Source organism: Gambusia affinis, linkage group LG24 (assembly GCF_019740435.1).
Source record: "Gambusia affinis linkage group LG24, SWU_Gaff_1.0, whole genome shotgun sequence".
NCBI lineage: Eukaryota > Metazoa > Chordata > Actinopteri > Cyprinodontiformes > Poeciliidae > Gambusia > Gambusia affinis.
The window spans coordinates 2,209,188-2,224,841 of NC_057891.1; the positions used below are offsets into that span (position 1 = coordinate 2,209,188).

Genomic DNA, 15,654 nt, shown 5'->3' on the forward strand with positions numbered 1-15,654 from the left:
CTTACAGGAAATACATTTACTGTAGAAGCATCTTAGCAAACCTGAATATTGGACTGATACATTTTGACAATATAACAAAAACAACTACACTCATTTCAATCTTCTTTCTGTCGTCCCTAACCTGAAGGTGCTGCATCTTTCTCCATTTGCACTCAGATGCTTTGATCAATTCTGCAGCAGCTTTACTTTACGTCTGACAGAGATGTGATTTATTAATTTATCTCTGTCAGGGGGAACACAATGAATGCCCATCAAGGCCGGCTGAGAAGAAACTGGAGATAAATATGAGAGTCTGATATCAGAGTGTAGGAGTCACCTTTGAGACTTTTAAACGAAGTATAACTAAACAAAAAAGGATGATGTTTTTATTTATTACACAGGTGAAATCAGTCATTTTGTATGTTTACTTCAGTCTATCATAAATCATCAAGGTCTGTAGTTTGGAGGTTGTATTCATCTGTTTATTTTTCTCATATCTAAGATATCCAACAGGAAATGCAGCTTAGAAAGCTGAAATACTAAGATAATACTATTCATTTTCCTTGGTGCTGATTTGCTGTACCCATAATGTCGAACATAATTAATGTGTTAAAGCTGCTGTGGTGCTGCTGAAACAGTTTCTACTGTATATATCAATGCATATTAAGGCATATTTGGTGCTTCAATTCATAAATTAGGTATGATATTTCACATGCAGGAGCTAAAGAAATAACTAAATCCAAACATTATTCCCCAAAAAATTATTTGTGGGGATAAATAAAGGTTTTATATTTATGTTCCTGTACAAATTGTGACATTTTTATCTATATTTATTTAAATTTGCAATATTGGATCCAGAATTGTCCTCTATGGGTTCAACAGTGGTACTGCAGTCAATTTTTTCTATTGGTTACATTGCATTGTGTTTCTCAGCTGTGCGCATGCGTGATTTATTTGAAATAATGACTGCAGTGTTTAAGAAGTAGAAGGGGAACACGGCAACAATCGCTTCTCGCTACTGTAGAGGCAATTTCTGCTTCACATGTGGTTGCCAAAGTCTCCAAAAACAGAAAAAAAGTTGCTACAATTAGATGGGGGTTTATTTGTTTTTTTTTGTTTGTTTTTTTAAGAAATAAAGTTATAAATGAGAAAATATTGTCATTATAACAAGATGCAAAAGTTATTACCACACTCTGGCAGCTAAGGTTTTCCTCATAAGTCTTTTGAAAACAGTTTTTATGACACAAATTGTGAGCTGTTTGATGACAGGATTTTTCTTACGCTGTAATTTGAGTCATTTTATTACTTACTTGAGTGAAATTTGGTGAATATAATCAGCTGGGTATGAAGTGCTGGAAGCAGCCGTTGCTGACCCCAGAGTTCATCTCTGATTGGAAACCCAGACTGGTTTTGACGGATCTATTCATGCAGGTTGAATGGGAACTGTGTGAAGAGAGAAAAAGGGAGCCTGCTATTCATCGTTTCATCAAGGAGCCTCGATATCAGCGTGTCTCACTTTGCATCAGAATAACTGGACATCAGCTTGTCAACCAGGTTGGTTATGGGAAAGAACACCAGGAATTTGCTTGGGTGGAAATCTAAAAGAAATCCCTAAAAAAACCAAACTGTTCTCAAAGCAAAGCTAAACATTGTGTTTAGATATTTATGAATGAATTAAAAATGTAAAAAAACAAACAAACATATCATCTACTTTTCAGTTAATAATTTATCAGGTTTCTAAAAGTGATGATTAGAGAGTGATGGAATGAAATGCTAGGATTTGTTTCAACTAACACAGAACTGCAAAAACCTGAACTCTGAATTATTTATCTAATCTTTGCAACTTTTTCCATTTAGCATTTCTCTGCTGCCTTGACGAGCTCTTCTGCTTATGCTGCACAACCCGTTAGTCTCAAATTAGCTGTTCGTTGCTTCAGGATTAGAGGGCTGCATATGTTTGGTCCTTAGGCGGCATTTTCTGGGATTTACAGTTAAACCCTGATTGCATATTTGCATTTCAGGAGAGCGCACTTAATTCAGAGAAAGCTTTAAACGTCTGGACAAATAGCTTCAGATTGTAATTTATTTTATATTTCAGGGAGATTTCTTTAATCTCTAAATGAGGCTGGAGATGGAGACGAGCCATTTGATAAGAGCAGCAGTATTTGAACATGCAAACATCTGGATATTATTGCAATTTCAAAGCTTGGTTGCTTTGAATGAGCCACATTTTACCTCCAGAAATGAAGCTCAGATGGAAGAGCCTTGTTATGTTTCTGTTTCCACAGATTCCATTGCTGACAGGTCAGATTTTACGTTTTGTTTACTTCTCATTTTAACATTTTTTTAAGTTGTGCAATAGTCAGAGTGTGGTCAGTTTGGGAAATCTTCTCATTGCCTTGGATAAGTCAAGCTAATGACTCACTAGTGCAGCTAACGGCTAAGGAAAATAAAGCTAATGGATAGCGAAAGTCAAGTTAATGCCTTAAAGTTAATAACGGCTAACTATGGTCAAGCTAATAGATAACTAGATTCAAGCTAACAGCTTACTAGAGAGAAGCTGACATCTAATGAGAGTCAAGCTAATGGCTAACAAGAGTTAAGCTACTGGATAACTAGATTCAAGCTAGCGGCTAACAAGAGTCTTTATATGTTTGTTTTTTTTAACTTTAATTTGCTGCTAGCTTATCTGTGTTTGGAGTCAAAATTAAAATACTTTATTGATGTTTAGCTGTTAGCTTGATTTTATTAAACTAACTTAATAAAGTTCAAATTAGCTTTAAGCCAAATTTAAAGCTAACTTTAGGTTAGCTTAAAGTTAGAGTTAAGCTAACTATGGAGTTAGCTTAACTCTAAAGTCTGAATTTCTTAGATTTTTCTAAACTGATGTAAATATTTGTCCTGTTTACTGTGGGTAAAATACTGATTACTCATTAATACACAACATACCTTAAGAATAATAATAATAATAACAAATATATCTTAAATTTAACCGCAAATTTAACTTATTTTTTTTGTTGAATGTAAAAATATAACATTGAAATCCATTGAAGATTGTGTGACTACAGTTCTTATTTAGTGGCATTAAAATAAAAACACTGTCATTTTTAACACTATTAATCTAAAGCCACCCTGATCCTTTCATCTGTCTGAGACCTTCTCTCTGTCGCCACAGTGATCAGCTTTGATTGATGAAGCTGCTGAGAATATCAGACATCTAGAGCGGCCACTTTCAGTGAAGTAACCATCCGTAAATTTATTGAGAGGAGCGTGGTAAACCTCTTTTATGAGCTTTTTGAGCGATACGGAGGTCAGAGTTGAATTAAACCACCATAAAAAGGTCAAATGGTTCAAACTCATTGGAGAACAGAATATAAAACATATAAGCTCATCAAGATAAAGTTTAAAACAAAACTGACAGGTTTGTTCTTACAAGAAATCTTTAAATTGATGACCAGATTACATCAGTTTTCTTTTGAACTCTGACGTCCAGCTCGGTCCTAATCGCTAACGATGGCAGCTGAGGTGCTGCAGCATCCATGTTCCAGCCGTCTTAAGAGTTTGAAGATTTGCTCTCTGACCTGTCAGCAGCTTAGTTCCACCATATGTTGTTGTTGTTTTGGATCGCAGAAGAACAATCAGCTTTTAGTGGCTTTCTGCAAATATTTTGGATGAAAATGCAGATTAAAGGCAGATTAATTGCAAACATAAGAATTAAATGAAAAATAAACATAACAAAAACTGAAACAGAGTCTCTCAGTTAATATCAAAATAAGTCAAAAATAAATATAATTCATTCAGATGAGACACAAATTCAGCTCAGCTTGTGAAATGTGACCAAATAGTAGCATCCAGAGGTGGCAAGGTTGTATTTGGAGTTGCAGAGTAGATATTTAAGGACAATAAGATCTTTTGTAGCGTCTCTTCTTTGAAAAAAAATCCAGTTTTTCTTTGATAAGCTCAAAGAAATCAGCTTTAAGTTCAAACTCACATCTAGAAGAGACAAGTTTGCAAACTAGCTGACTGCCTACGATGGAGAATTAAGGTCAGACTAAGAGATTTCTTTGTGAAATTAAATCGACAGATTATCAGTGGAAAATTTTTGAATTGAATTATTTATTTATGTTATAATGTTTGTTGTTAAATGAATTGTTTTGGTGTGTGAGCAGGAAGCAGATATTCAGGCCAGCAGGTTTCTGTGTGTGTGTATGTGTGTGTGTGTGTGTGTGTGTGTGTGTGTGTGTGTGTGTTGAGGTCAGCAGCCTTTAATCCGACTGCGGGGGTGGTGAGAGTGCAAGCAGGGGAGGATTATGGGATTAGGCAGAGATGCGACATGAGATGGCCAATCTGCAGCCGCGGCCCGTCGCACACTGGCTGGTCTGAGGTTGCCATGGTGACGTAGCAACGGAGACACAAAACAGAGCTGGTTGTGTTTCTACTAAAGCAGGAAGCTGAAACTCATTTAGCCGAGATAAAATGCAATTTAAAGTCATCTGGTGAAACAAATGTTAATTTTTTTATGAATAATGATCAAAGAAGTGAGTTGAAACAAATAATTAAAGTTATTTTCATCATTTCATACTTGAACAAACTATAAAAACATTAAAAGAAACCAAATTTCCATTAAATTCTCCAGCAAAGTCTTTACATATTAGGTTAATGTTTGTTCTAAAAGATTCCAAAGTTTCTTTATAGGGATAAATCTGTTAATAAGCGATATATACAGACACCTTATTTATATCGTTAATAACATTTGGTAACATGATAGGAAAGCAGAAAACATATATTTTTGCAATAGAGAGAAAAACATAAGTCAAATGTCCCAAATCAGACATAAATTTGACCTGTTTGTATCCTGTTGATGTTCAGATTCACTGCGTTAAAAGAGAAAAGAAAGATTTCATGTTTCCTCTGCTCCAGCTGGCCTTCACAAATCATCTGAGTGGGTGCTTTGATTGCAGCCGTAACTGTTTATGCTCTGCACAACCCTGAACGTCTACAGAGAGAAAAAAGATCAGACAGCATGAATCCTCCAGCAGCAGGAACTCCACAGAATAGTAATCAGACTCTAGAAAATAATTTAAAGAATCAGGCTTCTTGGCTATAAGGGCTGAAGGAAGGATAGTAGTAACTTTGAACATATTCTAATATCTGCTACTGCCCCCTTGTGGTCAAAGGTTAAATCAGACATAAAATGACAACACGGGAAAAATCCAAATAATCAGTCAAAATGTTGCAGTAACTTAACAAATGTTATCAAAAGCGGTAAAAAGTACAAAAAAGTCCACAAACGTAGGAAGCAAAGACACAATAGAAAATTTCAATTAATTATTTAGGAAAGTTCAGTAGTCATAATAAAGTTTAGGCCATCAAACAACAAAACAAAACGTTGAAATAACTTAAATCAGCCACAAAGCTTTGCAAAAAAAAAAATGTCGCTAAATATTAAAAACATAGAACACAGGAGCATAAAACAATGAAACAGCAGGAAATCAAGTTAAAATGCATCCAAAATGATCTGCAAAAGCTACAGACGACCGTAAATAAGAGCTGAATGTCAAACACTGCCGCCTAGCGGTTAGAGGCAGAACAACATTTTCATTCCAGGAAGTTATAATGTATTAATACTTCATTTATTTTCTACTAAAGAAATTAGCTCTGTTTTAACAGAACTTCAAAGTTTGTAAAATACTATATATGGCTCTGTTTTAACTGAATTTAATCAGTTTTACAAAAACAAATCATAAAAAGTCAATATCCAACCTAATCTGTTTGATGATTTGATCACATTTAGTTACAAAAGAAAAAACTCGTAAAAATAACTCAGAAAGTAAATAGTTATCTATAAAATGATAAAAATTAAAGTATATTTAAGGATTTTACTGTAAAGTATTGTTCAACACCCTGCTGCCCCCTACTGGTAGAAACAAATAACGCCTTTTCTATCTTTCGTAGAAGATTTATTCTTTCTGTCAGACTCAAATAGCATGCCTCATGTCCTCCAAAAATGTTGGTGAAAAGACTGCAAGGCACAAATGTTCTAATCTTAGAATAAAAATCAAAACAACACAAAACAGCAGTGGGCTTTGTCTGCCGGCCCTCTGGTGACTCAGCGACCCGGTGGAGGAGATGCCAGCTGGCTGCTGTGGAGACGGTTGAGCTCATGGAGCCCGGCTGTTTCCCAGGAGAGAAAATCCTGAAAGAGACACGAAACACAGAGGAACAAAGAGGAGCTGGAGCTGAAGGGTGTCAGGAGAAACAACTTCAACAACCGTCACCAGTTAATCCTGAGAGGAAAACTAACCAACATAAGCACCAATATGGGAAAAATCAGGAGATACAATCATAAAATTATGTAAAAAATGGTTAAAAACCAGCAGTTTATCTGAAATGAGTAAGTTTTTCCAGTCATGTATTTTTTAAAATTCAATTCAATAATATTTTACTGATCAACTAAATGTTGTTGTAGCTCATTAATTCAAGATTCTTCAAAGATTTGAAAAATCTTGACAGGGTTGCCCATCATTTTCTTGATTTTAGGCCAAAAAGAAAATAATTTACCTATATAAAATATAGCTAATCTCAGAAAAAGTGTAAAAAATTAACATAAAGTTGGAAAGAATTAAAAAGGCATCAATTTAATATCAGATTTTTACAATCAGTTACTCAGTATTTGTTTCACCTTTTTACTAAATACTTTTTGTTCATTTTTAACAGTTACTTTTTAATTTTAGTCGAGTGACGATATACTGAAAAATGTCACTCTGGAATATAATTTCTGGTCAGAAAGTCAATAAATTCTTACTGAAGTAAAATAAAAAACTGACTGTTAAAAATGACCAAAAACAACCAAATTGCTGCAACGCAACAGGGCTACCAACTCTTTCACTATTTAATTTTGTTCTTCTAATGCATCATAAAACTAAATACTGAAACAACAAGAACTATAATTAGTTGATTTGTTTTCCTGATCACTAAATTCAATAGAAACAAAAGATTGACTTAAAAAAAGAAGATTCAGATTAAAAATGTCTTTTGATAGCAAAAATTTACACACAAATAAACAATTCTATTATTCCCATTTTCTATTTCAAGGAAAAATCTAAAGTTTAAGTGAGTTAAAGTGACAGATTTGCACTGATTGTGTCTCTTTGTCTCAGCCAGACCAAACAGCAGCTAAACTCAGACGCTGTAAACCAGTGGGCCTGAACGTGTGGCACTGGTTTCCAGTAAGTTGGTCCAGTTTCCTGCACAGAGTCGGATTGTTTGAGGCGAACAATGAAGCGGCCGGCAGTCGTCTGCGTTCATCACCAAACAAAGACGCGTTTTGTTTGGAGAAGGCAGCCTGATACCTGCTCTGTCACGATGCCCACACATCTCCAGAAAGTCCATTTAAAAATGTCAAAATCCAGATTTAACAGGGAATATTTTCCCAGTTTGTTGAGCAAAACGTGTGGCTGTTAGTTGTTAGTTTGTGGTCGGTGAGCAGCGGAGGGCACACGTCTGGCCAAGAGGAGCTGTGAAAAGAGCAACTTCATTAATATGCACAGCCAGCCACTTCCTCTGAAACCAGCCTTTGTGGATCAAACACGACCAGAACTGAACCAAACTGAGGGAAGAGTCAAACATTAAAAAATATGACTGTTTTTCTTTTCATCAGTGAAACAAAAACAGTAATTAGTCAGCTAATTTGAACCGATTTCCTAAATCTTGGAAGGTCGTTGATCAACCAACTTTACAAAAGTTTAAAAGTCAAACTCTGTTCTTTTCTGTTGAACCCAAAACATTATTACTACTCCAACATATTTATACTCAACTAAACGTAAAATTACCAAATAAGAGTGAAAAACTGTTTGGTAAAAAGTCTAATCAAGAGCTCAATATAAAGTTTGGTATTTTATGGATAAAAATGGTAGTTATACACATAATTAACAAAAAATAACAAAATCAGGCCAAAAAAATGTTTTCCAAATCAGTTTATCTCAATAAAAAAAATATAAAACTTTAACTGAAACTGCAGCTGTGTGTCTGTTTATGGTGAATTTTTGGTTAAAACTTGTTTGTATTTCATTCAGGGGTTAGAAAATCCTGAAATTTTAATAAAGAAAAAGCAGAAATTCTTCATAATAAAATTACTCAAGTTAAGGTTTAAAGTACAGCGTAGTAAAAATACTCCTAAAAGTAAATTTTTTCCAAAATGTAACTAGTTACTATCCAGAGAGGTTTGACTGTTAGCCCCGCCCACCAGGTCATGTCTCAGGTTGACAGGTGACAATGCTACACCAAACAACTTTTTTTCTGTATTTTTGACATATCAGACAAAAAAAATATCATCGGGCAAAATCTGAAGTGGCCGGTCAGGTTTTTTAAAGATCGGTAATCGATGATCAGCCAGAAAACTGCCATCGGTGCATCTCTGCTGCTGAGGTCTGAACGCCTCTGACAGAAAGCTGAGGCTGATTCTGCAGAGGCGGTGGAGTGAGGGGAGGCGCCGGGCTGTGATTGGGCAGCGGTTTGAGCGACAGCATGGCTGACCTCAGGTCTGTTTAAAGCCTGCAGCGCAGCGGCTGCTTCCACTGTCTGGAAACGCAGCGTCAGTTTACATCTGAACTACGGTAAGAACAACAAACCTTTAGACTGCAAGAGACTGGAATCATTACAGAATAAATGTCTTGTACAGCAGGTAAATAATGTTATATACTTTTAAATATATTAACATTTTAAGGTCTTTAAGGTCTTTTTTAACCCAAACTTTTACTTTTTAGATTTTAATTTGTTTAAATATGAGAGTTATTCCGTATCTGATACTTCTGTTTCTAATCTCTTTTATTTATCTTTGGTGAAGACAACCACTGCGTCTGAAATGGTTCAAAACAATTATTTTTAAAGTATTATGCATTATTTTTACTTTGTATCAAATGTAATGATATCATATTGTATCAAGTTATCACATATCATAATATTTGTTATATTACATCATGAAATTATATTATTGTATACCAACATGTTGTATTGTATATTTTTGTTTTTTATTGTATTATAAATAAAATATCATATTGTGTCAAATTAACATAAACATGTTTGGTATTGTACTTTATTATAATGTAAGATATTCTATCATTTTATATTAATGTTAAATATTGTATTATTTTGTACCAGATTAATAAGCATTGCACATTAATATAATGTTGTACTGTTTTAATTGTACAAAACTGTTTATTTTGTATTTTTATTATGTTTTATTAAATTATATAAATGTTTCATGTTGTACAATATTGTAAAATAATAACCTTATTATTTTATACCATGTTATATTGTCTCATTTATGTGATATTTTATTTTTCATAACATAAAATATTATATAAAAATATACATTTATCGTGTTTGTGTTATACTAAATGGTATAATTTATTGTGGGAAAAAATATGTACTGTGTAATTAATTGGTGTAATATTACGTTGTTGTATATCCTATATCAAAATTTTTTGTAATATTGCATCATATTCTATTGTACTTGAGAAAATTGTATCTTATTGAATCAAATTATATCAAATATATCATATGATGTATAACCCAACTATAATTTATGCATGATATAGAGTGATGTCGTATATATTAATATACAACAAATACTGTATATATATATATATATAAATATACAGATTAATCCTGATAACTTTAAAAGGTTTAACAGTTTTTCTTCCTTTCTTTCTCGGTGTTGAAGGTCAACGATGACTGACCTTGAGACCTCGATAGCCACCATTATCAACGTTTTCCAGAAATACTCAGAGAGAGAAGGAGACAAGCACAAACTGAAGAAGAGCGAGCTGAAGGATCTCCTTCACGACGAGCTGCCAGACCTGATGGCGGTGATTCAAACTGTTGTTTTCATTCTAAGAGCTGAAACCAGAGCAGGCTCCTGACCTCTGACCTCTGACCTTGCAGCACGTCAAAGACCAGTCCACGCTGGACGGCCTGATGGAGAGTCTGGACGCCGACGGCGACTCTGAGTGCAACTTCCAGGAGTTCATGACATTCGTCTCCGTGGTTACCGCCTGTTGCCACGAGTTCTTCGAGCACGAGGAAGAGTGAGGAGGGCGAGACGAAGAGGAGCGGCAGCGAAATATAAAGAAATAGAAACCTAGCAACGCGCAAACTGAGAGGCAACGCATTTAGCTTCTAGTACAAGTAGCAACAAATAAAATGGAGTAGATAAAACTTTACAGCAATAACAGCATTTTTCTTTTTAGTAGTTTTAATCATTAATGTTTAAAAGCAACTTCACCACATTCAGAAGAAAAAAGTAAAAATATTTTGGAAATGTTTCCAAATTTGACCAATATTTGTCAACCAAAACTTGAGTTTTTTTTCTAGTTTTCAACATATAATAAAGCTACTTTTATAACTTTGCTTCTTTTCAGCTGTTAGAAGAGATTCATTAAATATAGACTCATAATTTCGCTAACTGCTAGTTTGGAAATGCCAGGATGTTAACATACACAGCTATCAAGGCTAAATGAAAATATTTGCTGTTTCAGTTTCCTCATGAGGGTTATTCTTCTGAAAAATGTAGTAAAGCCAGATCATTTGTTCCAGCTGTGTTTTGTTCCCATAAAAATCAATTAAAAAAGAGACAATTTCATTTTTTAAGTGGCTTGATGTAATTGAATGGTTTAAGGATTTACTTAAATTGGAATATATTGTAAACTGAATAAATCCGTTCAGTTCAATGATATGAACTTGGACCAAAGGGAGGATTATTAAAGTATCTTAATGATATTCTATGGAGAGCTGTTTCATTCATAATCAAATAACTAAATATTAGCTCACATGTTACAGCCTCATACTATAAAAATAATAGTCCATGAATTACATGAAGTAGCTTTACAAAATAAGTTCCACAAAATAAGACCATGAAATGAATAAATAAATAAATAAGCAGGGAAATACTTAATCAAATAAATTCTGAAATAAATAAATAAAACTGTGACTGACAAAAGAAGCTCCCAATGGAAAATAATGTATTTATTTTGTTTTTATTTCATGAGGACATTTATTTATCATAAATAAACTCACCATGTAGGGATCAGGAGCTCCCCCTGCTGGACACCTTGAGATTACGTGATATTCTGAAAAATTTAAAAACAGAAAGAATCTAAATGTGGTAATTAAAGGGGAATTCTGAGTAAGAGCATAAATACTCAAATGTTTTCACCTCTTTGTAAAAGTAAACCACAAGAACAATTCAAAACAGATGAAAAAGTCAAACTAAAACCCCAAATTATACTAATATTTACCAGAGTTGGGTAGGAAGTAGTTATATTTACCTTTACTTGGGCAACTTTTTTTTTTTTTTCCCCACCTTTTTGTGGGCTCTAGTGTCCCTTTTTTCATAGTAGGCTGACAGGAAAGGGGAAGGGAGAGGGGGGAAGACATGCGGCAAATGTCGTCGGGTTCGGCAATCGAACCCGTGACAGCCGTGTTGAGGACTGAAGGCCTCCAAGCGTGGGGCGCGCTAACCTCTACACCACCGGAGCACGCCCCACTTGGGCAACTTTTAAAAAAAATCATTTAGGAGTATTTTTACCTTGCTGTAATTCTAACTTTTACATGAGTCAATTTATTATGAAGTATTTCTTTTCTTACTTGAATAAAATTTCTGGATTTTCTACCTACTGAATGACAAACAAACATGTTTTACACCAGACACACACACACACACACACACACACACACACACACACACATACAGGTGCAGTTTTTCTAAAAGTTTTAAATTGAAAAAAAATATAATTTGGAATAATTTTCTTCTGACTGATTCTGTTATTTCTGTTACTTCTATGAATTATTGTCATGTTGGTCCATAAAATACCAACATTTCTAACTAACCTTATATTTTGGCTCATCTAATGATGTAATTTTAAAATATTAAATGATTGATAATTTGATCAGTTACTCAGTACCTGAGCAGACATTTTACCAAATACCTTCTTACACTTGAATAATTTCTTGCATTGCTACGTTTTACTTTTACTTGAGTAAAAATATGTTGAAGTTGTGCTGAGACGTTTCTTTGGTATCTACATTTAGTTCAACAAGAGATCAAAAGTTGCTTTATTCCAAGTTTATTCTCTTTCTTGCAGTTTGACTTTAGGAAAATCTGATGCAGAAAAATGAAATGAAATACCTTTTCTCCTGGGAATGTTTTAAAAGATTCAACATTTGACTTTATCAAAGGGAGGATTGACTTCATTGCTGCAGATTAATAAACAAGGATGATGCAAGAAAGCTGTGAGCTGCAGAGTTGGACATCTGCAGGCTGTGGAGCATCACAGAGGTGGAGTCAGAGAGGCGATTGGTTGGATCTGGACCCGGGGGAGCAACACCACACCCAGCTGAGTCCAAAACATTTATTTATCCTTCTCTGTTTCACCTTATTGGATCATAAACTGCTGCAACCTGATCAATGGTAAGTTCATGGTTTCGTTTTCTATTTGCATCACATTCTTTGTTGATGTTTTGAACTAATTGCTAACAGTTTTAGCTTCAGTTTTCATCATTTTATAACAAGAAACTGATTATCATTATGTTGATAAAGTAAAAAGTATTCATATACTGATATTTAAGACTTCTGCTGTTATCTTAAAGTCAAGACTTGATAGAAAATAATAGCTTTCAGACTGAGGCTCATTTGTTTGTTTTTCTCCTAATGTTGTGCAGCTGTGTCGGAGTTACGTGAAGCATGACTCTCATTGTGACAAACTTCAACGCTCTCAGTTAACCTTTCTGTCTCTCTGTAGGGTTTATGACTCAGGAGGTGAAAAACACCAAATTCTTTTAATAGACTGGATTGTTCCTTTGCCCACTAAGCAGTTTCACAAGACTTTTGTTATCAGGCAACAAAAATGAACAACTATGTTAGCTTTTTATTCTTTATCTTACAGAAATTTGGAGGTTTGCATGCAAAATATATAAATATCTACTAAATTTAGTGCATAACAAGTTCAGGTTTTCTTGCAACAGCTGCAAAACAAGATCAAAGACAAAAAAGAAATCACTTTATTAGATTAATTTCATAAAAAGGAAAATTATGGTTTTAATTTACTTGATTTTAGAAGGAAATGAAAATCTTTCCCATCAAACTCCGACTGAAACCCATATATTTCCTTTCCAGGTCAAGATGAGCTCTTACTCGACTCCCTCTCCTCTGACTGAAGCATCAACTGATGCTTATTCAACTGTTTCAGATCTCGTGACCAAGATCGGAAAAAAAGGTGTGTCCATCTCCTTACAGATTGTAACATCTGTTATATATCACATTTAATAAACCTGTGAGAATTTAAGAATGTGAACAGCTTCTGTCTGCTACTTTTCACCATCTTGTAAATGTGATATTTAAATATTTAATTTTGACCAGTTGTTCTCCCTTTAACCTTTGGGTAGTTTTCTTCAGGTATGACTGCCTGTATGTCAAAATAAATAAATGCAGAAGGAGTTTAACTAGTATTGATACTAAAGTAACTACAGAACCACTAAGCGGATAATTTGATATGTTTACTTGTAAAACTAGTGCAAATAAAAAATAACTGTGAAAACTCTGAAATCAAGCCACAATAACAGCAAAGGATGTAAAGAAATACAGAAAAGAGCCTTTTAGTAACCTATAATATTTTTAACTGGAAAATGTTTTAGCTTTATTTTCCTGTCAAATGTCAGTGTTTAGTTATGACGACACAGATTGCAGAAAAAAACATTTTTTTCTGCTTACTATTGTTGAACTAACCAATGCTAAGCTAATTATTAGTCAAATAAAACCCTCAAAAATCTGCTCAGCTAATAGTTGCACAGAAAAGTGATGCAAAAGTAAAACTAAATCTGTTCCAAGCTACTAAGCCAAAAGTGGCTAAGCTAAAATCCAAGCATTGACTAGCTAAATGGTTCTAAGCTAAAAGTTGCTAAGCTAAATGCTACTAAGCTCAACTTCATCTAGCATTTAAAACACAATATTTTTACCTCTTTAAATGCTGCCAGGATAAGGTCTAAATATTGCTAAGATGAAAATTTTGCTAAATTAAAATATGCTAATAATGCTGTTAGCATTTAGCAAAAAGAATAATATGAGCTCATCAAATGCAGTTAATGCATACGTCTATGTGGCTTCAGAAGGGAGTGTTTTATCAGCATTACGCCTCTGGGGCGTGTCGCCGTGGAGATGAGTGTCAAAACACTGATAGCAGGCGACGGTTTCTACAGCAGGGGGCAACAGGTCCAACATGGGCTATAAACAGAGATGCCCCTGAGAAATTAACTTATTACACTAAAAACATGTGAAATAAATGATTTTAGGTTGATGGTTTAATGTTTAGATTATGAACTACAGTTAAGAAAATTAATTTTTAAGTAATATAGCATGTACTCTGAAAAATTATATTTTGAATTTACATTAAATAAATGTTGTTTTTACAGATATCTACAGCAGCACAGAGGATTTAGCAGCCTTAATCGGAGGTGAGAAGTTTTTACTTTTCTTTTGGTTCCACTTTCTGAAATGCTGAAGAGTAAAAAGTTTAATTTTGAGTCAAAAAACTAAACAACTTATGCAAATATTGATGGAATTTTTAAAAGCTCTTTCCTCTTAAATATAGACGAAGATATAATTTATCATAATTTGTAAATTAATTTCTCTCTGATGCAACTTACGACTCGTCTCTGCTGGAATAAATCAAACTCTTGGTGGAATCTGATATCCAGTTCTCCTGATCAGATTGGATTTCTAACGTTCAATTAGTTTTATTCCAGGTTTGATGCTTTTTCATGGAGTTCTTGTGAAATTTTATAAATTTCTTTAAAAAAAAACATGGAGCATTTTCTTTGTGTTGAGAATTCAACTTCAATATTTACTGTTATCATGTTTCCTTGCAGGCATCATCACTGTGGTGCTGCTGGTCTTCCTCTGCACCATCGCCGTCTTGCTGTGGTGTCTGTCCAGACAAAAAGGCTCGTATGTCACCAACGAGACGGAGGATGATGACGAGGAAGACAATGAAGACGATGAGTCTGTCGGCTCTGATGTGGCGCTTCAGTCCAAAGAACCTCTAAAGATGGACAAAGAGGACTGAAGAGGGACAATGTAACTTAAGGACTGCTGAGATTAATTTTTTATAATAAAAGCAGAAAGATAAGAACATATTTTAGCATTTTTATAAAAATACACAGCTTATTTTGTAAGCCAGTAATTGTGCATCAATCCCTATGAAACCCCAATGAGACGTAACTGATTGTATGTAATTTCCTTCAGCTGTTCAGTTGTAATTTGTTGAAATTTTATTGCTTCTTATGTGTTCAAACTCAATAAGTTCACTTAGAGTAAGTCTTGGATTTGAATGGGTTAGTTTGAGACATATTTGACTATCCAGCAAAGCAACTTGAAGGATTTTTTTTTTTTTTTTTTTTTTTTTTTTTTTTTTACAGGAACAGCAAAGATTATAAATTGTGTATAGATGCCAGTTAGAACTTAGAAAAAGTAAAATTGGGATATGACTTCCTGCTCATTTTAATATTGTAGTGCTTTCTCCACACTGTTTTCTTGATTTAAAAGAAAATTTATAAAAAGTGGTGTGTGGCTGTTTATTGGAGACACAGAAAACGGGAAGGAGTGAATACTTTCCCTACAAA

The 15,654-nt window shown here is 34.1% G+C and overlaps 1 protein-coding gene across 4 annotated transcripts; it reads left to right on the top strand.

The window, feature by feature from the left end:
- Positions 1-8,487: 8,487 nt before the first annotated feature.
- s100b (S100 calcium binding protein, beta (neural)) lies at positions 8,488-15,591 on the top strand. 4 transcript variants are annotated; one of them, XM_044110374.1, is made up of 6 exons: positions 8,488-8,594; positions 9,704-9,848; positions 9,925-12,448; positions 13,154-13,253; positions 14,446-14,487; positions 14,902-15,591. In XM_044110374.1, exons 2-3 carry the CDS (start codon positions 9,711-9,713, stop codon positions 10,069-10,071), a joined length of 285 nt encoding a protein of 94 aa, XP_043966309.1. In that variant the 5' UTR covers positions 8,488-8,594; positions 9,704-9,710; the 3' UTR covers positions 10,072-12,448; positions 13,154-13,253; positions 14,446-14,487; positions 14,902-15,591. The 4 variants fall into 4 exon arrangements, with proteins under 4 accessions (XP_043966309.1, XP_043966310.1, XP_043966308.1 ...); XM_044110375.1 differs by having other exon boundaries at positions 8,555-8,662; XM_044110373.1 differs by lacking the exons at positions 8,488-8,594; positions 9,704-9,848 and having other exon boundaries at positions 11,998-12,448.
- The last annotated feature ends 63 nt before the right edge of the window (positions 15,592-15,654 follow it).